Source organism: Diadema antillarum, unplaced genomic scaffold (genome assembly GCF_040938485.1).
Source record: "Diadema antillarum isolate AM-2024a unplaced genomic scaffold, OU_Dant_1.0 seq00001069_RagTag, whole genome shotgun sequence".
In the NCBI taxonomy this organism is placed as follows: domain Eukaryota; kingdom Metazoa; phylum Echinodermata; class Echinoidea; order Diadematoida; family Diadematidae; genus Diadema; species Diadema antillarum.
The window spans coordinates 313327-338838 of NW_027271894.1; the positions used below are offsets into that span (position 1 = coordinate 313327).

The following is a 25512-nucleotide window of genomic DNA, read 5'->3' on the forward strand; positions in this document are numbered from 1 at the left end:
CAGGCAAAACATGAGTATCAACATGTGTGTAACTTTTTGCCTACCTGTACTGCCCCTCAACACTAACCCTAGAACTACTACTTGCCAACTTTACATATTTCGCTCAAATGCTCAACAGCACACAAACGGATCGATGAATCACAACATGCCACAGTACACTGAAAGCGTCATAGCCACAGCTTTTGTCATGAAATTTACATCACATCAAGGCGTGGCATGTCCTTGGCAACTTTGCTGTACTGCATTGCTAGCCTAAGTGCTTCGACTATAAAAAAAAATGTTACATGGCTTTGGAAAATGAATGTTTTCTAAAAGTGCTCATGCCTTGCAGTGGCAGTATGATATGGCACACAGGAGGCATATACCGTGGCATAGAAAGAGTTAAAGGTGCCAAAGAAATAGATGCAGTATGTTAGTATGTAACAGCTTGGAAGCCATGCATCCTTTTCAGCCACTTGTATGATAGCTTGATCCACCCTCACCCCCCACCCCCCCCCCCCCATTTCCTCTCAAGGTTCACCCTTTAGGAAATTAAACAAAAACTGCTGAGAGTTTTGGTTTGAATATGTAAAGCAAGGTGAACTTAAAGCTTTTCTTTTCGTTTTGGTCAGGTAACAGGTATCAACTGAATGCATAGCTGCTAATACAGACTTTAAAAAAAAGAGAATGCAGAGTAAAAACTGACATTCTTATCCTTTTTGTTGGTTGGAAAGATATGGGACATGGAATTGTGCTGAAACAGAGCATTTCAGCGATTTGTTTATGAAGATGGCCAGATATTTTTCCTTTTTGTTCTCTTTTTTTTCCTTTTTTTTCAGAGGGAGGGGAGTTTAAAGTTAACGAGATTGCCGGGCCATATTTGCATTTATTTTACATTTTAGATATTTTACATAATTATTATTTTGCTTTCATCGCAGAAGTTGAATGACATGGCGTTGAGACTGACTTTGTTTAATATGACCACAGAAGCAATTCCATTCTTATTGGCAAAGAGTCACATGACTGACAGCTACAAACCCCCACTCTGATTTAGGCAACAAGGATAAAGTGTTGTCACTTATGGGCACATTGACTCCTGCTGTCAGCGGGACTTGAACCAGGATTCTCAAGATCAAGAGCCTATAGGTTTATCCACTGAGCAACAAAGTACAGCTGTAACACCCTTATCTATACAGGGCATTTCCAGCACTCCAGGAGCAATCCCGAGACCCTTTACATTCTGATTGAACAGACAATCGGGCCCTGAAACACACTGAAGTTAATATAATGCCCCTCTTGAGGCCATGTTCAGGAGTGCTCCTGAAGCACCCTACACTCTGTATGAATTGTCACTAATGTTTAGATTGCCCCGGAAGTGGTACGAGGGACACGTTGTGCATACAGATTATATGTGTGAATTTTCCGCCCTCGCAAAAATTACCATGACAATTACCAGTATCCTGCTCTCGACCACTTCATGTGTAGTCACAGCAGGCGGCGACTCTCTGTGTAAACAAACTCAAAGGGGCAGAAGTCAAAGTGCTTCAGGAGTGCTCATGTGTCCAACTTTATAAACTGAATGAATGGAGTATTGCAGCGATATTAAAAGCTTGTGATTTCCCATTCCACTTGACAGGCTGCTACTAATTTGGCAGGAATCCTTCGCAGAATTACCTTGTGCTGCAGCTGTATACACAGCAAGTGATTAGCCATACATGTGGGCACCTGTTCTAACACCGTCCCATTGTCAATTGTGACACACAGTTTAACTTTATGAAAGTCAACATATTAACTTCAAATATGGTTTCCTGAGAATTATCATTTTCAATTGTGACACACAGTTTAACTTTATGAAAGTCAACATATTAACTTAGACTATGGTTTCCTGAGATTTATTATTTTGCACACAGATTCCGCCTGGTGATCTCTAGTAATTGCAGGGTTAAAAAAAAAAAACAACAAACAAACACACCCTCATGAAGAGTTTCCTATGTCGGTGTTTCTTTCTTGTTTGCAGGTTCTATATTCACTGTTGTGGTATTTTCTAATTAACAGTCCACTCATCAGAACATGCCCTTTGGGCAAATAGATCCCACGACATGTGGGAATCAACCTTTAATGAATAAGCAGTGATTTCACAAATAAAGAATTTTCTAACAAACTGTTGCCAAAATAGGTGTATATTGCCAGAACTAGCACACAGTTGTAATCGAGCCATCTCACTGTGAATGCAGCAATTAGCCTGCAGGGTCTTTTCTACCAAGACTCCGTCCCATATGGCAGAAAGTAAGATACAGTGACGAATACACCACTTATTGTGTCCCCGTGCGAAAGTGTGGCAATTGACCGGAAAATATGGCCAATCTTGAATTCTCCTGTCGTCCCTCCATCTAAGGAACCCTTGCCCCCCCCCCTCCCATACCACCACCACCACCACCACCACCACCCCCCCCCCCCCCCCCCATGCAGTTACTCCCAGTTTCTCACTTAAATCTCCTGTCACCGCGACGATCCCTCCTCGACGATGGTAATGAGCACTCTTCATAGATCTGATACTCTCCAGGCCGGCGATAGAATTTCCCCGAAGATGGCAGTGATCCGAGATGAAATGGTATGATAGCCATGCTTGGCGTGTCACGGCAGGGGACATTTTGAAGCAGGAAGAGCAGAAGGGCTGTAGTCCCCTAGAAACTTCCTGTTCATTTCTCCCATTTCTATTTTTTTTCTTCTCTTTTCTCTTCATTTTTTTTTTTTCCAAGGGATGTCTTGTTTATGAAATGCTGAGAGAAATAGAAGAAGATAACAAGTGGGATGTGCATGTAAAAAAAGACATTACCCTGGAAACTCCATACCCTGTTCTTTATTGGGCCAGGTATTGCTTCGAACTTGAAAGAGCATTGATTATGCCACGGACCGTGGAAAAGTGAGAAAGGCATCTGCCCTTGAAAGTATCGAATTCATCCCTTGATAATGTTACCCTTTTCTGTGTTTGCCAAAATGAATTCAGAAAAGAAACTTCTTTCTTTGTGACAGAACATGTATGTATGTATACCGTATTCGACGGCAATAAGGCGGCAACGCGGGATAAACCGAATCCCAACTTTGGTGATGAAAAAAAAAAGACAGAAAGATCAGAGGGATTTCGTTCTGATCAAAATTTCATTACTTCTCTTTATTATTTTTATAAGAAACGTTGTTATTTCTACGTGTTTCCGCACGTTTCCAAACAATAGCAATATCAATCGGCACATTGCATAGTCCCAAACGTGATTATATGTGTCGGATAGGCAGGTGATTCTCTGAGTTGTAAAAGACAATACATTAATTTGCTTGTACTGGCGTATAGGCCTCACCCTGACTTTACCGCTTTATTTTTGTTAAAAATAGTACAGCCTTATCGCGGGCAAATACAGTACATGCATGCCTGTGCTTGCATTCATGTTATCCATGAGAGTGATTCGCTGCACTTAGTTGAGTAAGGCAAAGCTGGCATGCTCATAATTTTGCTAAAATCTTACTAGGTATGGCATAAATTTTTCATAAGCAAAAGAAATATCTTTATTCTTGAACCATTTCCTTGTGATATGTTGTACAAGATACAGAGACATCTTGTGCCCCCAAATATTCAGCATGGTTTACAGTATCTGCAACTCCTGCTGTGATATGTGATGAAACCATTACGAAACTTTTATGAAACTTGAAGAAGCGGACTGTTGCAGGATACTGCAAAGAAAGAGATAAAAATCAAATGAGAAATCTGACTGAAGTGAGCTTCATAGAGTGCTATTCAGTTATTAAAAGAAAAAAAAATGTATATTAAAGTTTTGAATAAAATCTGCAGACTTAAAAAGTACTCTCTCCCTTTATGTGATTCAGATAAAAAGATCAATTTTGACAGTCGTGGTAAATTGTTTGGTGTTGATTTTTAAGTGTGTACAACCAGGGAGGTGCCTCTCACCTCCCTGGTACAATGTAGTCTTTGCAGCTTTCAATGGATGGAGGGAGCTTTGTTGAGGATTTTATTTATTCATTGGGTTTTGCAGCTCATCTCTCGGTCGTCCATGCGAGGGGAATTCACCCAGGTGGCATTTCTTCCGCCACCTGTGTTCTGTAGTCTAGTGGCTGTCCTTGCTTTCAGATTCCAGAGCTTTGCTTCTATATTACGGAAAGTGTTTTGAGCTCCGTTTTGAAAGCAAGACCCATCACTGGATTTTGACATCTCGTCAAAGTTAAAATCCCTGCCATGTGATTTGAATTCACTCCAGTACTCGATGTCCGTATCATTCTTGGTTTCTAAATCATCTCTCTTCTGTGATGACTCTTGAATGCAAGACAGTCATCTAGCTTAATTTTAGTCCTTCAGGGCTTGATACTTTTTTTTTTTTTTGCTTTGATATTAACATTCTGGTTACCTGTCAGTTTATATCTGCTTTTGAACATTGTATTATGTTTTGATTCCTTCATAAAACACAAAATAATTGTAAAAAAACAGAACAAAAAATGCTTCTGTTCACAATTGTGGAGGGAGGAGGATTTAGATTTGGTTTGATTGATTTGATATAGTTTTTGGTCTGAAGATTTATGACAAAGAATAATCAAATTCCACCTTTTTTGATTAATGGGTGTTTTTTTTTCCACCTGCTCACTTACATTATATGTACATACAATTTATGCAGCAGCTTTGTTCCTTCTATACATGCCTAAATTTATGTTTTACAGAGATTACAGGGTTTTGAAATTTCTCTCCATTGATTATTAGAAGTGGATACAAAGTTGAAAAAGAAGGTGTCATTGCAGAAAGAATTTTCTATTTCATGGATCTGCATCTATGCATTTGTTTTTCCTCATATATGTGTTTTGGTCTCTGCTGATGTCATTACTGTGAGAATAACAGTATACTGCACCATCACAATTCTTTGCAGGCTTTCCATAGAACTAGTGGATATCAGGTTTTAGTAATCCAAGATATTTACAGTCACTTTGCAAGGGCCTCCTCATATTTGAAAGCATTTCATCTCTGTTTTGTCCACTATGATAAAGCTTTTGCATCATAATATTTGTTCAACTTCCTCTGTGTAATTTTGTAAACATTACTACAAGCAATCTGATGATATAGTACTCATGCATTTCGAAAGAAATCCTTCTCTTTCTTCGAAACGGCTCTCAGTAAACACATTTTGTCCAGTTCTTTTCCAGCTCTGATGTCAGAATTTTTGTGATTGCACTTTTCCTCTTTTCACACTTGCTGGCAGAGATAAACATCATGCATAGTTTCAATCGACAATCTTAAAGTGATAGACAGCAGAGAATAGTACTCCGAGAATATCTGTGAAGGTGGGTGCTGCCCGAGGCTTGAAAGGGTGATATTTTGTTGCTGTTCTCCAAACCATTTTTTTTTTGTCTGTATTTTGTTTTGTTGTGCTTTTGACTTGCCTGTACTACAGGTCTTATTTATCACAAATGACATTTCATGTGACCATGCATGAAGATATTCAGCTTTGCAAGAACTGGTTTGCCTTTACACCAGGGAGAAGGGAGGATCAGAATTGCTGGCCGAAAAGCGGGTTCAGAGCTGAGAGTTCTGTCTGATGCGTGGTTGTGATATCAAAGGTTACTGTGTCTGTGTGTGTGTGTGTATATATGTGTGTGTGTGTGTGTGTGTGTGTATGTGTGTGCATTCTGACAGCTGGTGAACTGTTGTGACAGCAGTGCCCCCTCTAGTGTTGGCAATATGGAGGGAGCCTTTTGATTTTGTTCTTTCGGCATTTACAGTAAAGCTGTGTACATATTATAGAGTCAGGCTTTTACTGGGGAATTACCGGTAGATGAAAGTGGGATTCGCACTGATGCAAATTAGTGGGATACAAATGTAAAGATTTACATCGCGATCCAAATCTTGAAGTTCTGCATGTGTGGACACAAAAATCTCAATAAATAATGTGATCAGCATTGCGATCCAAATTCCGAGGAATCATGTGTCAGAATTGATTATTTTCAGAATCATCATCCAAATTTGAGAAATAGCACGATAATTTGCACTGCAGGGATTATAGTGAACACTGGAACAAAAAATCTCAAGATCTTTTTATCTGTTTTTCAAAATATGCATGATTGAACGGCACACAAACACATGCAATTCAGGGTCGCTCTGTTGTAAGATTTCGGGCATGTGTAGTTTAATGGACAAATTATCGCGATCGGCAATAAGCAGGATATTTTTGTCTGTCTCAATGGGCGCAAAAAACCTCCATTTGGAGCATGTTGGTTATCACCCTATTTTGTCTGTGTGAATGCGGCTAAAGATTTGGTGTAGAAAATTCTTCAAGAACACCTAGTACAGGGAGATGATTAACCTTGCCTCAGAACTTGTATTTTGAAGAACCTTGTACACTATATGATTTGATATAATTTACTAATACAAGAAGTCTTTACTACATGTACTATATCAAGAAGATAATGGTACATGCATGTGTTCATGTTAGAGAGAGTAGAGTTGTACTGTTGAAAGTCTCTGTAAACTGAATAGAAAACTTAAGAATTCAAACATAAACTTAGAACATGACCACCATGCACTGTATGTTGCTGTGGTATATAAAGCTGCAATGCAGATGAACCGGCATTTTGCATCAAGAGCAGTCTGAAGTTTTTAGAGACTCGTGCCAAGATGAAGATTTTTTAACGCGATGCCCACTCTCCGTGCAGGAAAAGTAATATCACATGTCACAGTATGCCTATATGATTTTTTGTTGCCTTTTTATTTTTGAGTGTGTGTTGTGTTTTTTCCTCTCGTGAACACTGGGCCATATTAGAAGCCATCGGGCTGCTTGAAAGCAAGTATCAGGTGACGGGTTATGCGCTGTTACGGTTCACTTCCACACTTAGGGAGGCCAGCAAAGACTCGCACTGAAAGTAACGATTTTGATGATTTTGATGACCTTGGCTTCGGTCACTGCATAGAGGCACTATTCCATTAGGTGTAATTGGACCTCCCTGTGAGGTTCTTTTGCGCTACTGTATGTTCATCTCTTATGGTATTTTTTCTCTTTTTTTCTTTTTTTTTTTGCTCATTTCATCCAAAATTATCTTGTGGAAAAGCCAGGAAAAATGGTTTTGACTGGTTTTAAAAACATGCAGCAGTGGACAGCTTCAAATAATGATACATTTGGAAATCTGTCTCTCTCTTTTCTTTTGTGTCTTTTTTTTTTGTGCAAAAATCCTTGTTTTCTGTGGCAAAAATCAGGCTTGTCCATTGCTTGTCCTTGTATGGGTAGGACAGAATAGTGAGCTGGCAGATCATTTCATTTTTGTGTGCTAACAGCAAAGATGTGCCACGAAATTAGATACCCAAAAACTTACCCATGCAGTAGACATGATGTGATACATTCTCACAGTTGCAGTGGGCCTTTAAGCCATTATTTATGGGGGGGGGGGGTTCAGATATCAAGGACAGTTCCTGTACTCTGCCTGAAAAAAACTAAGAGCTATCATCTATAGATGTTAACCTTATTGCCCAGAATGTCACGGGGGGTCTGAACCTTTAGGTTTTGCTCTTGTGTTTGTAGGGGATGGTCAGTCCCGTAATGGCATCAGATTACTTATAGATACTTCTTCATCCCTCAGTCGATCCCGTTTATGATGAAAATCAGGTCGCCACTAGCTTACAATTGATATGAGCTCAGCCAGATGATTTCCTACCTGCGAGCGCTATGCACTATCAAGTTCACCGCCTGTGTACAGATTTGTCTGTTATTGTGTTATGGCCGAGGAGAGTACATTCACTTGTCATCGAAATTATGACTCGTTCCGAACGCATTACCGGGTGTGGTTTAGCGACTGTGAATTGAGGCCCGAAATCCCTTACCATTGTGTGAGACACAGCAAGTCTACTGCCAGAGGGCGTGCAAATGACCATAACTGTGTGATAACTCAATGTAATGAAAGTGACCTCACGCTTCGTCGTGGGTCAGTGACTGCTGCAAGGTTATCATGTTACACTCCACTTATGACTACAAGCACATTGTAGATGTCGTAGATATCGGTAGGGGCTTGGATGCGGCTGATCCATCTCCTGGGAGCAGAGTTTCTGTCATTGAGATATTTTGGATGGTTGCAGCATCCAATGCATGCATCCATCTTGTCCTATCATGTGCTGGGATTGGAAAATAAGCAGCAGATAATTACCGTTCAATCATTTGATACAAGCCGGTTGATTGTTCGAGCGCAACCCTTGAAGAGAGAGAGGGGGGGGGGGGGGGGAATGCCGTTCCAAGGAGCATGCACTCGTGTTTGTGTGATGAAATAGCATAGGAGAGAAGGCTTGCCACTGTCTTAGTGTTTTTTCTGTAAGATTTGCTGTTACATGAATATCTGAATATCTGGGATATTATTTGACAAAATCTGCCTGAATATGTGATCAGTTTGTGATGTATATTACCCCTGGAACCTGCAGTTACAAGCTCTGCTTTTGCAATTCCTTTGCATTTCACATCTTGTTAAAATAAGTCTTTTATGTAGATCTCATATGCAGACACTCTTTGTGGTTATAGTCCCCTGGATAGTTTGTCTTTTGTATATCTGTTCGTTTGTTTCTTTGTTTGCGTGCATCCTTTTAAACGTACATATCACCTCAAAGTTGAGTGAAATATGAAAAGAGATGTGCTGGAACTATCCACTGAGTCTTGAGTATAGGCTGGTACGGTGCAATTTCGGTAATCAAGTAATCAAATCATTTCTGTGTGGCATCATAGCAGTAAAATACAAACACTTGTTTTGCTCACGAACCCTTTCCTCCACCGAGTGGATTGGGTACATACCAGGACAGACTGTACCTCATCATCATTACTTTTCTTATCTATAGGCACTGTTATTACTTAACAGTATACATACATATATACACTTATCTACCAAGCTTAAGAAACTCTTCTGACAGAAACTTTAAATGTTCTGTTTGGCCCCCTAAAATCTTTGAATTTGAAATATTTGTGGCTATTATAAAAGGAAATGTACAATTTCATTTTGAATTTTAGCTTCCCCACTGGGCCACCAAAAGATATGCTTTTTGGGAATATGGGGCCTGGCTTCAATTTTTAGTGGCACCAAGCCACCGCTGTTGTGGAGCCCTGATGTACAATATATGCATATGTTTGTTAATACATTTAAAGTGTAATGTACTCAGTATTCTTTCAGTGCAAGTCAACTTCAATTGGAGGTATACATAAATGTCTGGAATTTAACATTTATAATCTTTTATGACTGAGCTCACATGATTTTTACCTTTCGTATATGGGCAAAGTTGATAGATGACGAGCATGCTGAGAAACATATTAACATATATATCAAGAGACCGCTGAAATGAGAGGTTGAGCACAACAGGTGCATGCACAACTCTGACGGTATCAGTGCTTCCACATCTAATCTAGATCCAGTCTCCCTCCTCAATATGCGACAACCACACAGCAACCGCACCAAATTTGTATACAAATTTATTGCGGGCAAATATTTGCCGTGTCTGCATTTATGTGCAGGCGCATAACTCGGCAATGTGAGCTGATGACAGCTCAGCCTGTTCCATGGTTCCCCCTCCTCCTCCTCCGTCTCCTCCTTGTGTGCACTTTCTCCTTAATTCCGTATGTCAGGCGGACTAGCCACCAATCATGACAACCTCGTATTAGTGGCATGATTTTGGCAGTCGGTTGTGGACGGTGTCGGTAAGTTGCAGCGTCACATGTGGGGCACGTGCCCGCGCTGACGTTCGCTCTCCAGATCGGCAAGGACACCGCTTTGCTCTGCGCAGAAGGGGCTGCCTGCCATCCCGCAGATTGATGACCACCAGAAATGCTTAGAAGTGGCGTGATCCTCCTGGTTTGTTGCCGTTTCTTAGAAAAGTCAGCGTGGAGTTCGACTCCGGTGCTGTCTTCCCGAGAGGCACGCTAGGATTCTTGTGCTTCCTTAGCAGACTCGCCTTTGGGGAGAGGGTCATTCAAGTCACACGCAGAGCTGAAATGATGTGTTTGAAGAACTTTGGCAGTTGAAGATGAGTTCATCTATCCCACTCCCCCCCCCCCAAAAAAAAAAAAAAGAAAAAAAAAGAAAAAAAGTGATAAATCAGTTCAAGAGTTGCCAGTACAGAGCAACAAGTATCAGGTATTACCAGGAGAGTTGATGTAATGATTGTAATGATGGTGCAGACCAGTGAAGTTACAATCTGTGTGAAGTTTTTAATATTTTCTGCACATAGTGACCCACTTTTTTGACAGAAAAACGCTGCTTCTGTCATGTTTCCAGTTCCAGGGATATTGACGTAGAGCTCAATTGCCAGCTTCCCTGCTTAGGCGATGGCAATTTTTTGTTTTCATTATTTGCCCTCTGCAAATATGCAGCCCTGTGTACCATGTGTGCTTTTAAATGGCAGTGCACTGAACATTACTTTAAAGTTCACATAAGAAGCCGATCGCCAAAAACTGGACTGTTTGTGTTTTTGAAAGGCTTATTAACCATACTTTCCTATCTCACATCTTTCAAACCCCTAAAAAGGTTGGTTTTTGAGGAATATGCGTTCAAATTTCGTCAAAATATCGAAGCCTTATTCCCCGTTGAGTCAAGACCCCTAGATTATGATGTCACGTAAGGGTATTCCCTCTTATGTCCACGCAAATGCAGTGCTGTCAAAGCTTTAAAATTGCGTCATATCGCTCTCTTATGATGGATTTTATGTTCTAATTTGTTTAAGAATTATTAGAAAAAAATGTTCTAGTGAACGATTTTTTGATACATCACATAATATTCAGAAAATTTAGAATTTTGAGAGGACTTTTTTAGTTTTATTTTGGTTGGAAAAATAACGTCCCGCGTAAAAGATTAATCCGCGAGTGATGCTACTCTGTACGTGCCAGCGCGCGGTACGGTGCGGACGCCAGATGCTGCCAGCATCGTAAGAGCTACCTCTGTGTGTGTGTGTCACTACGTGTGTGTGTGTATGTGTTGTGTATGATGTGCATATCGAGGCAGGAAACTGGGCTGGTGTCGCTTGCGATAGCTCCTATAGGCCTACAACACGCATCACAGCATAGCACGCACCCTGTACTGTACATATCGGATACAGTCACGCTCACAAATCACGTACGTCTTGCAAAACAACCAGACTAAATTTCTGTCTACTATTATTAGTTTACTTGTGGATTGGTTATGATCTTATCGTTGTTCATTTATATGGCATTTATATTTCGAAAGTGCACTCGCGATGCTCGAGTCACTGGCACTATAAAGCCGAGAAGTCGGTTGTGAATACAATCATGTCCGCTTAGCCAAAGTGCGAACGTAACCATGCTCGCCATGCCGGCTGCCCTGGCTTGCAATCGCGATGCTCTCTCGTCCGCTCGGCTCCCCGAATTTTACCGGCGGGGCTGCCTAGCTGCTGCTAGCTAGCTGCGCCTGCATACATACGCGGGGTTCGTACGTGTTGTAGGGCGCTCAATACGGTACATGTGAATCGAATGTAAACTGAATACCGAGCACGTACGTACGCACGCAGCGCACACAGGGTATGACAACACATAGGGGGAGTGGCTTCTGCGCTTGTTACGCGTATTTTCTAACCGCTGTACGCTCATTATCTGATCGCTGGAGATCCACACGCGAATGCAGCTTTTCGGCGTTGTTTGCAAACATGATTTGGGTCACATTTTCATGCGTGCTCGTAAAAAAATGGGGTGATATTGCTGTGATTTCAAAGTTAAATTTCTCAAGATAGAAACATCATTTCGCCATGAAATTTGAAATATGTCTTAATGAATATGTCTAAAATCGAGACGAGGAGCATCCCCGTCGTTTGCCATTCCATCTCCATCGAAAGGCAGCGGCTCATAGGGTTGCGGCACCCGTGGCCCTGCCGCTGCTTCCCCGGCTGGATTGACGTCGACAGCACCTTGCTCTCCCACTTCTCCATCGTCCTCTCCCCAGCTTACATCTTCCCAACTTCCATCGTCCTCGTCTATATTCTCGTCCCCTTCTCTGCTTTTGTCGCTTCATTCCTCTTCACTAACGTACTCCTCAAAGTCCATAAAAAGATCACTCTGATAACTCACTGTTCTCGGCCATTTTCGGAAGGAGTGAAAGCTCAAAATTGATCGACGCGAAATTTCGAAACGAACCGCTATGAAAAAGTTACGATGATACAAATGTGAACCGCACGTACGTACGTACAATGCATACGATACGAGCTGCGAGGTGATACGTCATACCGACCGACGGCCGACCGGATCTACTTTCGCACCAAAACTATGAGGAGAAAATTGTGATAATTGTGTGAAATTTGGGCTTGTTGCAGATCATAGTAATACAAAATAATTGTTTGAGAAGAAGCAGTTCATGATAATACTATTAAGTGTAGACAAACAGTAAAGAGTTGGTGTCAAAAGTATAAATAGCAGAGATTTCAGACTTTGAAAAAAAATTGACAGAAATTCTTTCCCGATGCCAAATGCTTTTCTACAGAGCATCCGGGGCCCGTGGCTCTAACTACCCTGGCGTGACGTCACAACTTTTGGAGTCCCGTACTGTGGCTGGTTTTCGAGGGGGAGGGAGGGGGATGTTTGGGACTTGCAAATAGCGGATATCTAGATGCTTGCGGGGATTTGAGCCAAACTTTTTGCATAATTGGTCAATTACCAACATATATTTCATCTACAAACGAATTTTACGAACATTTATTCCCTTCATATAGGATCTTTAAAGCCTGGCTTCAAAGCTGTCTGATTTTTTTTTTCTTGCCCATCCCACGCAAACCTCAGTCAGCTCTCTAGAATGCTTCACATTAGCCAGAAAGATGTTTTGGGTTGTTTTTTTTGGTTTTTGGGTGTTTTTTTTTTTGGGGGGGGGAGGAGAGACAGAGAAAATAAATCTGTTGTATTTGTTAATATGAAATACATGTACTGCATATCAGACCTATTTGATAAATGGAAGCACTCTGAATCAAGATTCCAGTGTATCTAACAGAAAAAAAAAAGACAAAGCCTTTAAACAAGACTAACGATAGTTGATAGCAACCCGGCCTGTGTACAGCTCTGAAATTTGTCTCTTTCATGTACCTCCCAGAAGGCAACTGTAGCTGCTCTGCCTGAGCTTGTGGTCTGTTACCCTTTTCATTAGTGTCGGATGGACAATACCTCCATGTCTCCTTCTCCTCTGACACCCATCTTCTTTTTTCCTTCTTCTTCTTCCTCACCACTGGTCCCATTAACCCCTTAGCTGTCATCCCCAACAGCTTATGAATGCACCGCATGCTCTGGGGAATCTGTAACTTGTAAGTCAGCAATCTCTAATCAGAGTCGAGGAGGAGAATGCCGACTCGCCCGTACACCGCATGTTTTGAACAAGCTGTGTACAGCATCTTTCGATGTGAGCAAGTCCTACAAGCAAAACTGTTTGGTCAGCTTTTCCTTTTGATACTCTAAACACTCCCATCTCTGGACAAATATGTCGGACACCGCTTTGCCCGGATTTGAAAGGGGGCACATCCCGTCCCATAATTAATGCTGCACAATGCTCAGCAGACAAAGATGGGAGCAGCAGCAGTCACAGTCTGACTACTGTAGGTTTTTTTTTTTTGGTAGCAGAAAGTAGTAAGTGTGAAGTGTGGTAGTGGCCAGTGGTGCCATACAAAGGTGTGGGATGTGGAGGGAGGGACGTGACAGCATGTCAAAAGCAGAAGTTGATCTTGTCTGACTGGCAGCAAGCAGAAGGAATCAAGACAAATATCGGGAGAAAATGGTGATTGTTAATTCATTCCAATGGCAAAGCTACAAAAACAAACACTAATTCTGAAAAACATTCTGATTCTGTATCACAACAGAACATGAAATGCAGCCCCCAGTAACTCAGTATCCCCCCACCCTTATTAAATCTGCTCTTCTCGCAGAAGTACTAGTACATAGTAGTTGTAAAATCACCAGCAATAGCAACAAAAACATCAGCAGTAGCATTGTGGTATTGTTTCATATTTCCTTGAATTCACTTTTACGTTTATATTTGAAAAAATGTGCCAGATACACATTTTAAATACATTGTTCTTCACACACCCTCCTCCCCATATTTTGAGTATGTATGTGAAACTCACAGCACAAGAAAATATTTCAGGTTCCATAAGGATTTTCATTCTTACAGCAGTAGCATCATGAAAGTGCTACTGCATGAATGAATTTTAGGAAAGCTCAAAAGTGTAAACGTATCATATGATATGCTGGCTATCGACCAATTGAAGTTGATAATCTTTCATGGTCGTAACATGACACTAGAATTTAGCCATGTGCGTGCTTCCAGGCACAAAATGATCTGATTTGTTTCTGATTCTCCTTATTGTCTTGAAATTAGTTTCCAAGGGAAATGAATTTTTCATTCATTGAGGTTGAATTTCTTCTGATTCGTTAAAGGAGATCTCTGCTTCCTGACAAAGGTGTATATTTGTTTTCCTTGCTTTGTTTCGTTTTATTCTGTTTTCTTTGACAAAAAAAAAAATACACACAAATGTCAGAAGGAATATAATCATTGTGAATTTTGGCATACAAGTTTAATGAAAAAAACCATAGAATGGCTGTAATGACAGTAATGAGGGTTTTTAAAAAAGGCCAAAATCCTCGACTGCCCATATCTAACCTGTCGTAAACACAAACTTTTGTCTTTCACAGCAACTCAATCACCTCTGTTGTGTAGTCCCATTCCATGTCATTTTTGTGTGCTGAGCAGAAATTAACAACAAATACAAGGAACATTTCTATCAAAGTATGCTAGTCATTAACTCTTAACGTGCCATGGTCGCCGAACGGCGACCTTAGTCCTGACGTGCCATGGTCGCCGATCGGCGACTAAGAAGAGCGAGAAAAGCATTGATCATTTAAGTTCTTGTGATACAATAATGTGTTACACCAAGAAACTGCCAATGATATGTACTGGTAGCTGATAGGCATAGCCATCGTTTCCAATAAAAATATGAACATGCTTACATTGGAAAATTTTGAGTAAATACATGATTTTTCAGCTAGATGTATTTTTTTCGCGTCGGGAAAATCCGCAGCGAGCGCACCCTCTGCGAGATGTGTATGGATCAAAAGTCTCATTAGTAAACCACGCGTGTGTATGCAATTGAATCTGCGTGTATTGTCTATGCGGTTCCACTCGCATTGTTCCGCTTGGACGCTGTCCTGCGGGAAGCTGCTTTCATTTTGTCCCTCAAAGAGGGTCAGCTTTCGTTCGTCGGTCAAGTGTTTCATCCTTTTGTTTTGGTAAACGTCACTAATGGTCCCCATGCTAGCATAGGAATTGCACGCGGACAAAGGCCTGCCGATTTCAATAGAGTACCCCCCTCCCCCTCCCCCCCCCCCCCCCACCCGCGATCCGCTTAGACAAAAGAAGGATTAGTAGGTTCTTCCTTCTCAAGTAGACAAAAGACACTCTTCCAGGGCCCGGGACAATTACTTTAGTGTCAAATACAGGATCTGGGACTAAAGGACTCAGATTTGGGAATGAATTACTGCGGCAGAAAGAGAAATTGCTAAGACAAAATAAACTGCTAGTATCTTTGGAATCATACAATTCTAGAAGGCAATTTTGTTATCATTTGAAAGAGGAGATGTTGCTCTGAAACTTTCTCACAGAGTAAAGGGAGCGTTCTATTGAAGGATAAACACGACTGACTCTTTTTTCCATACTACACAAAAATTTCTAATAATTTTTTTGATGTATCAATTATTTCTGTAATATTTCAGGTTCAGATAGATATTATGGCAAACTGACTACATGACACGAAAGAACAAACATTTCTTGATATATGTTGTGTAGACCTCAATTCAAAACAGTCAATAGTTTCAGAGATATAGCGGTTTTAAATTTCATTGTCAGTCCAGTATCAAAACGTTCTGGCGTTAGGTAAAAACCTCTGGCACGTTAGGGGTTTTGGGCCTGGCACATTAAGAGTTAAACTCTATTGTGAGTATTACTGAATATGTTACCTACATTTTTGCTGCTCCCAACATGGCTTTAAGCTCTTAGAACCTTTTATCAGTGAATGTCATGGTTACTTTAATGAACAGCAGTAGCAAAACTTCATCAATATAAAGTAGACAGCCACAGGTAAAACCTATCCAATTAGTCTACCTTCAAAAATTGTGATTGCTATCATCAAAAAGGTGTCTGTGGTCATGCTAATACTGGCCAGAAAAAAAAATATATATGAGCATGCTGATTAAAAAAGTTTGCATTGCTTGTGGCCCATTATTCATTGCCATGACATTCTGGAGATGTGTTTGAACATACGAGAACTGGCCACTGGCCAGTGAGGAAAATTTAATCTGTAAATCTTATTTCGCAGCTTCCACCCCCAACAAAACACAACAAAATTAAAAAAACCCAAAACAAATCTCATTTAAGGGAAGGCAAGAACCCATCATATAATGGATGAGGTTGTTGAGACCTTTTTTTTTTTTCTTTTTTTTTTCAAGGACTTAGCTGCTGAAGTAAACAGCATCTACTGTAAGTGTATTCTCCTGTGTCCAAAGTAGCTTTTCACTGTATCTCTTCAGCTCTGTAAATTCCATCAACATATCCTTCTTTTGTTTTGTTTTTTTTCCGGTCTGCAATTTAAAAGGGAATTCCACACCGTTAGAAGTTATTCTGATAGGAAAGAAGAAAATATAAACACAGGAGTGAAAATTGGATAAAATTGGATGAAAAATAAAGAATTAAGGAAGCTAGTTTTCATTACACAGTTCTTGAACAGTCAGTGTGAATATGCAAATGAGTAAGTAGATGATGTCATATCACAATTGTCATATAGTTTGTCCATAACATCCTGAAATTTCCACTTAATTTTCACCATTGTGCTCATGAAAATTTACTCTCTTTTTTTTCAGATTAACTTTTAACCAGTGTGGAATTTTCTTAAAGTATCATTTTGTGCTTGTGGTCGTGAAGGTATTAACCCACTGAGGACAAGTCTTGAGTATACTTGGGCAGGTGTGTGTGGGAAATGCGTGTTGTGGCAAAATCAGTCCGTCCTCAATGGGTTAACAGGAGGGTCTGATTGTGATAGGAAGGGGAGGGGAGGAGCATCTGTGTCAATTACACAGCAGTATGGAGGTGGTGGCTGAAAACTGGTAACAGAAGCATGGAGTAGTAGTATCACATGCATACCATTTTCCATCGATTGAAGTGGTCTGGTGTCAAAGATGAGTGACAGGGGAAGTTAAAATAGAGCAAAAGAACAACAAGAGACAAACAAACCAACAACATTGGCATAGCAAAGTGAAAAGGGCTAGGAGGTGCTTCAATTCAATCTACATGTAAAGCTCCATCCCCCTCCTTTTATCTTCAGAACATGAAATATTCAGTGTTTAATTCCCCTGCTTTGCAACAGATACAGGGCGACCAGTTTGCATTCATGCGCTGCGACACGAGGGGCGCGTCTAAAGAAAACATTCAAAAACAGAGAGGGATTGTACACTGCTGTGCAACATCTGGCATATCATATGTGAATCTTTCCGTTGCTAGGTCACTAAAGGGTTCAAAGTATATAATGCAGTAAATCCCATTCTTTTTTACTGAATGTTCTTTTTGTCACATGCCATTCCTGTACATACCAAAATTGATTATGACAATGCTTGTTTTTTGTAGTTACACTGCTGAAGATGATAAGTGCTGCTACATGAAGTTTTAAAAAGTGAATTGCTTTTGATGGATAATATGTAACATTTGCATGGTGACTGATTTTACATTGACTGAGTTAATAAACAATAAACCAGAATAGTGCACCGCATTATTGTATTTGGTAAAATGGATATTATTAGATCATTGCTAGAGGCCATTATATTTCAATTTATGTGGTTTAGATTCGAAAGGTATTACACTATGAACAATAGTTGATTGGCTTGATGATGTTACCAATACGCACCAATAATTGATAATCATCATTGACAGCCTCACTAGTGAAAGATTATTCCATTGCATCTATCCATTTCCTCATAGTATCATTTCATGAGTTATTTGCTGTATCAAAATATGATGTGTGTCTACAATCTTGCTTCTGTTACCTTTTTGCTGTACCATTTTCTCTTTATTTGGAAGTGAGGGTGGTGCAGCCTGAAAGCTGATATAGGGTGTGTGGAGGATTTTTTTCTCTTGTTGTTCTTTTTATTCAAGTTAAAAAAGAAAAAGGCAAAAGAGACTGAGATACTGTAAAACATGATATATTCGCGGCACGAAATTTTTGCGAATTGGAGCCGACGGCCTTTTTCGTGGCAAGAAATTTTCGCGAATTGCCAGTTGCGTTCAATGCATATAGTGCAGATAAGAAATTTCGCGAGCGTTTTAATTTCGCGAATCTTGGCGCTCACGAAATTCGCGAAATTAAAATGCACGCGAACATTCCTCATTTTACAGTAGTTAGAAGTGAAGGAAAGGAGCAGGGGAGAGTCACATGTAAATGGTGAAACGTCGATAGCAAAAGATATGTACACTAGTGTAGCTACACAGAGTGTTTTGAAAAACACAAAATGAACAGGACTACAATCATGAGAAAGTATGACCATTGTGAGTGATTGATGTTGGTACTTTGGACTGCTTTCAACTGAAAATCTCTTTGCAGAGCATCTCTGAGAATGCAAATATTACTGGAAGGATTATTCTACATGCTCCATTTGGAATATTTCCTCTTTTTGGCAGCTTTATTGGTACCAACAACAAACAATTTCAATTTTCACTGGTACAAACACTACCTTGTGTATGTGTATTTGTGTGTGGGGTTTGTGTGTGTGTGATGGTTTGTGCAAGGTAATGATATTCAAGGTGAGATAGGTCACATCGATACAAAATTTGAAGAAAAATGGATGAAAAATCTGTAAGTGGTCAGAAAATATATCTTTGGTCTATCTTGTATTGTTTGTTCCAATTTTTTTTTCTTTTTTGCCACGTTTCCTAAATGTGTAGGGAACGCTTCCATAGATATAAGCTACTCTCTACTGCCGCAGCCTTGGCATGGGCACTAACGGTCAATCTATTTTCAATCAGGCAAATTGAGAGGGACTTAACTCGCCAAATCTGATGCGCACTCATGCCCTCCTTATCGTCCACTCTCTGTCCCTTACAGTGTCTTGCAGCGATCGTCCTTCATCCCTTCATCAAAAGTTGGTTTTCTTTGACCCCTGCCCCTACCCTTGTCCCGTAATGCGCCTTGTCCGATTTATACGCTTTCCAAGTGTTCCCTCAGATGGAAAAATTGAATGGAATTAAAGAGCAGACGAAGAAGAGTAAGATTTAAAGATATATTTGAGCATCGGGGGTGGGGTGTAATCGATGGCATGAACACTACCTGGTTATACTTCATATCTTTCTACTCTCCCCCACGCCCCCCACCCCCCACCGTTTTTTCATGATTGATATGATCTATGTCGGAAGGGAGGTGATGTAGATGCTCCACACCCCTCTACTTCTCCAGCACTGTCCCACCATTTCTTGCAAGTTTTTCTTCGCTTCCCTTGAAAGCCCCTTAAGCTGGGGGGCGGAGAAGAAAGCACTTTTGCTCGATGAAAAGGGGAGAGCAAGGGAAATGGTGACCCCGATCGATTCGTGCAGTCTGCAGCCTTCCATAGCCAGCCAGGGCTGGGAAGGGAGAGTGCAGTACTTGGGGGGTAACACATGTTCGACGGGAGGAAATCTGCTCTAATCCGCGTCTATCCGTGGTCACATATTAACCCAGGGGAGGCAATTTGATACTTCATAATTCATGCATTTCTGTGGGATGCGCCCGTCCCCACCCGTTCCCTCCCAAAAAGCTCTTGATTAAAATTCTGTGGCTTTCGTAATGCATCAATATAGGAGATAGGTTTCTCATTGATTCATCTCACCATATATGCGATTATGCATGAAAACTTTCTTCTGTAATTTCTTCATAATTTACACGTGAAAAGGAGAATGAACCCCTCCCCCATTTAAATTGATGCAATTGTTGGTTTTAAAAGCTGCTTCCTTTCATGAAACAAAGAGTTTTTTGGCCACGTTCCTGTTTTTCCATTATTTAGAAATGAATATCAAGTTGGGTTGCCTATTACTTTTAGAGCTCTTCTTGTGTTCAATGTAGCTGATTAAAATGATGTAGGGGTTACAGATTTGTTATTCTTGCACAAGGTGTGTGGGTTTTTTATGTACTCACAGGCAGCTTGTGCAGCCAGATTCTGATTTTCATATTGGTCTCTCATAAAGAATTCAGATCATCGGCTTCCTGCACTCGAGGTTGACCATGCAGGAAGAATGACAAATATCCAAAAAAAACATTTAATATTAGATGCCTGGAGTGAAGCACTGGTCATGCAAATGTGTTTGTTCACACAGTGGGTAGAACACAATGTTGTTGGTTTTTTTTTTTAATCCCTATCCTCTGATCTTACTGACCACACTAATATCATGTATCCACTGATAATTTCATTCATTGAGCAACAGTTTCATGCATCCAACAAATCAGTTTAGTGCTCCCAGTAAAATCAGTATCAGGTGTCCGGTAAATTGGTTTCCCGCTTCCGGTAATTTTCCTTCCCTCGGAGTGGTCCATAGTTGGTTGTTCGCCCACTGTATACCACTCGGGCGATGCACAGGTTTAGTCTGTGTGTCAGTAGAGTTGTGTACATGCTTTTACAGCAGTATGTCTCTGCCTTGTCTATTCAAATTATGCCAAAACATACCTTTGCAAACAATTCCAACTGGCACAACCAAAGTTGTGCACAATTGGAAGTAATAGGATACATTGTTCACATGTATGTAACAAATCCTCTGATAAGGCAAAGAAAAAAAGATACTTCCATTTTCAAACTAGATTGACATTCTTTGTTGTTTCCTTTGTTGTTGCAGGCATAGCAACCCAAATGTCTGTCTGGGATGGGATCGTTGTGACGCCGAGCGAGAAGGCCTACGAACCACCGGTGGACAACAAGGAGGAGGGGCAGGATGGGGAGGATGAGGGGGAGGAGAGTGAGGATGCACCCATGGAGTCACAGGACCAGTGAGGTAAATGAATCTACCTCAACGCAAGGTGCTACATTAAGCGCTTGCCCGATTGCCCAGGGCAAGTGAAAACCAAAGTCGGGCAAGTATTTTGGAACAATTAGAAAAAAATGCTTGCTCGAATTAGGCAAGCAAAAAGTTTTGAAGCTGCCTTTTTTTTTTAATGCTCCCCTTCCCACCCACAACCCTTGAAGTCAACAATACAGAAGCCCAAAGATGGTGGCTGTATGGTGATGCAACAGACTTTAATTTCATTTCAGCAACTTTCCAACACTAAGGTGAAGAAGCCCCTATGCAATGCAACATCAACGCTCGATCGAACCAAGGTTGTCACTTTAATGTGTTTAAGTGTAAGAATCAGCATGTGCTATCTATTCAAATAATTGTTTTTTATTAAGCCATTGACTTTCATTTGATTTTCTCCATCATTTTCTTATATCTTTGGACCTTTTTTTCGAGCTTGCAAGTAAAATTCATGTTCGGGCAAGTGTTCTGAAACAGTATGAAAATTTGCTTGCCCGACCAGGCAAGTGATAAAAAAAAGTTCTGTAATGCCCTGCAACGTCCCACCATTTGTTAGTTGTCAAGAGAGGCTGACCTCGTCTTGAAAATTTGCATTTTCATGAGGTTATGCTTTTGGTGAGTGTCTTTCTGTGGCTTTATACTTTGGTCAGCAATGGACCAAGTCAGTGTTTAAATAGCAATCTGTGTGTTTGCAATACCCATAGAAGCTTCCATTTCTCAATGATCAACAGTGTCATATTAGACTCTGAACTATCTTTCTATTATATCAATATTAACTTGGTGAATGTCAGTGCCAATTGCAAACTGTATCAGAATCCAAACATTCCTGGAGAATGCAGGCTGCCAGTAGTCTTGCCATATACCCAAATAATCACCAAAGATACAAAGTGAAAATGTTTGAAACAAAACCCATATCTTTAATCCTTACAGCTTCAAGGTCTCGAGCAAGAACAGGAAAAAGGCTCTAAATTAGTTAGCTTTGTTGTGTGTGTGTTGTGTGTGTGTGTGTGTGTGTGTGTGTGTGTGCATACACATTGTATGTGTTTTTATATATCTAAAAAAAAAGAAGAAAAAAAAAGATTCATTGCACTTGTCTTGAACTTTGACTGGATTGACAGCGTTATAGGAACAGCCATACTATTTTGTCTCTTTTCCAGTGAAAGTCAAAGTATCTCTAGAATTGTACAAAAACATAATGCATGGCTGCTATTTGTTAACTGTGGGTAATCACTCTGTGTGATCATTTCCAAATATATATTCACATTCTTTTTCTTTAGTACTATACTAAGTCTGTCTTACGACAAGATCCCCCCGATTATACTTACACTTTCGGGAAATTCCCAGCAATGGTATATTCTTCTACTAGGCAAAACACATGCATCATGTTGCATATAATGGAAGTAACACTAAGAAGCATCTATACTTTGTCTCTCTCATAGGTTTACACAGTGTGCATTGGCTTACAGAAAATTACACCAGTCCCATTAGTTGAGCTTCTACAGCCACTACTTCATTCCTACTGCAGATGGTCACCAATATGCACGACACGTATACATGTATATACTCCATATGTGTATTGAAAAAAAAATATATATGTTATATGCATGATATGTATGTGTGTTTGTATGTTTGCATTATGTGTTTGTGTGTATGTGTATATATACATGTACATATATTTCGCGAGTCTAAATTTTCACGAATCGGGAATTCCCAACGACTTCGCGAGTGGTTAAATTCGCGATCGTGAAGTCCTGTACTGAACGGAGAAATGTACACGCGTACGTCAGATTCACATCGGGATCAGAGTCATTAGTTTTGCGTGTCTTTAATTTCGCGAATAGCACCTGACTTGCGAAATTTGTGAAAATAAAAACCTCGCGAAATATTCAGTGTATACAGTATATGAGAAAAAAAAATGTGTTTGTATGTGTGTGTATTGTTCAATTTGCAATTTTCTGTCAGTTTAAACTCACTCTAAATAATGCACATCAGTCATTCTATAGCATGCATACTTAAAAAATAATAGTATTACTACAGATTATGTGTGAAATTCCACAATACATGCTAATTTCCTCAATTAGACAATGGAACTACATCATAAAAATTTGAAATGAATTGCAATAGCATACAATCCCAAGTGTTTTCAAACTGCATAGCTATTGAAAATCAATGATTTCATGTTGTAGGATTCAGTATTAAAAAAACAACAACATGTCAGGTGCTATAGCACGCAAGTGTCACAGTGGAATCAAGAAGTTTTATTGACATAAAATTGCAGACCAAGAGCATCATCAATAAAACTCATAAGGAATTACTATCTGTGTTGAAATCAGAGGTAATGTGGGTTTATTCCAGTGAAGGTATCAGTTTAAATGAAATAACAAATTACCATTGATAACTTTAAGGATTGGAGGTCTGTTCAAATAAGGCATAGGATGCGCAATGAAAACTGTAAAATAAGCCAGTTCGTAATTGGCTCGTAATGTATACATTGATACAAATGACTTTTCTTTTTTCTCAGTTGGTTAGGCACTTTACTCGTTTTCAAAGGGGCGTAGTTATTAGTTTGCCCACTGTAACAATTTACAGGTGACCAGAATAGTCCATCAGTTAACATTTTAGCAGGCATTCATTTCATCGAATGCAATAACAACCTTTTTCTTTTAATATTGCCAAATACCAGGCTTGCTGTCAGGTGGATGTGCTGCAAGCACCATTAAGATACGATCACATGAATAATCATCACATCACAGATGCGTAATTCATTGAATTATAAATAAACCAAAATGCCTGTCGGTACAAATGACCTTTTTCTGCTCATGCGCAAAGTGGAGTTATGAACTGGTCTATTGTTTCAAATGAGATCAATGAAATTTAGCAGCTAACAAAGGGGAAAAAAATCAATCATATTGCCCCAGTGAATATTTGAAAGTATCATGTTGGGCATACTATAGGGAAAAAGAAGCAACAACAACAGATGCCGTAGCAAGCATATCATGTAAAGAGGTTATATTGATAATACAGTTACAAGGGTGCTATGGATGTTAAATTCTTTACAGGCTAGATCATGAAGGCCCTTGTTTGCATGCCTAAGTTGTGGAAGAGTTCACATGCGGATTTTCAGGGGAAGAAAGTTGTTTTTATAGAACTGTGATTGTTCAAAGAGAATGCGAAGTGAGTGTAGTTCTGCTCTTACATGTACTAGTATATCCTGGTGTAAAAGCTGCAGATTTTATTGTAGTTGTTGTTGCATTTCAGATTATTTTTATGGTCATTATGTTGACATGAGATGCCTTCTGCTGGGAGTGGTGGTGATTGAAATGGGCTTAAGTGTACATTTCTCTTTCGAAATCAATTTCCATTCCATCTTAAACTTCCATCGGGTAGGTATTAGGCTTCATACATATTCTCTACAGTCCTGCTTTCTGGTGATAGTTTATTTTGACAGGCCAGCTTTAGTGCATTTGAATATAGAGTAGAGGATTTGTTTTGCAGGCCCTTTGAAGCAAGATTATTGTCGCGAGGATGGGAAGCTATTGTTTGCACCCCTAAAGCTCACTTGATAATGATGCAGAAAGGTTTCATTCACGCTATCTTGTTGTTGTTGTTATTGTTTTTTTATTAAGGGTACTCCCGAGGAGAGTGAAATGCCATTTGTACTTTCAAGCTTATTTTAAGAGACCCAAGCAAGAAAAAAGGAAACACAAAATACAACATATGAGGCAAGAATTGAAAGATTATGATTGTGATTTCGGCAGATACACTGGTAATCCTCTCGAATTGGTCTGATTGTAATAACCTTCCCAATCACAACAGAGTGTAGAACCACGTGTGAAAATAAATTTTACACCGACATACATTTACAGAGAGTGGTATGTAGTGCTTTCCAGTGGTACATATTCATCCGTCTTCTGCATGAGGTACACACTCTAGTAAACCCTTCTCTGAACATCATTTTTAAAGGGATCGTATAGTTTTGGTTAAGACCTAATTTCAGGTTTCTAACATTTTTTGCTGAGATAATGAGAAACCTCTTATGAAATATGAAAGAGCATGTAATTCTATGAGGAATTCAACGTTTACTTGAGGAAAATTGGTTTTGAAATGGCTGAGATATCCAAACAAGAGCGATTCCAATAAAGTGTGGGAATCTCTTTGTTTTACTTTGTTTTTGGATGTTTCAGTCATTCCAAACCCAATTTTTGTCAAATAAACTTTAAATTCCTCTTAAAATGGTATGCTCTGTACTATATCATAAGTGTTTTCTTGGAATCTCGCAAAAAGTTAAAAGCCCAATTCTCATCTCCACCAATACTCTACATACCATCCCTTTAAGATGCCATTGAAATGTTACACAGTGAGTCTGCAAGAGGTACTGATAGAGATAAACATGACTGAAAAGTATCAAACAGATGTGCCTGAGTAAAGAGAGGAATTCAAGGAAGGAGGAACAACCCCCCCCCCAAAAAA

At 39.9% G+C, this 25512-nt stretch overlaps 1 protein-coding gene across 1 annotated transcript in view; it reads left to right on the forward strand.

Annotated features, from left to right (window-relative positions):
• The window catches only part of LOC139743328 (interleukin enhancer-binding factor 2 homolog), a 95395-nt gene that overhangs the window by 37579 nt on the left and 32304 nt on the right, over positions 1-25512 (forward strand). The window contains 1 exon segment of the mRNA XM_071653818.1: positions 20866-21021. Within this exon segment, the coding sequence (XP_071509919.1) occupies positions 20866-21020 (155 nt within the window). The 3' untranslated portion in view covers position 21021.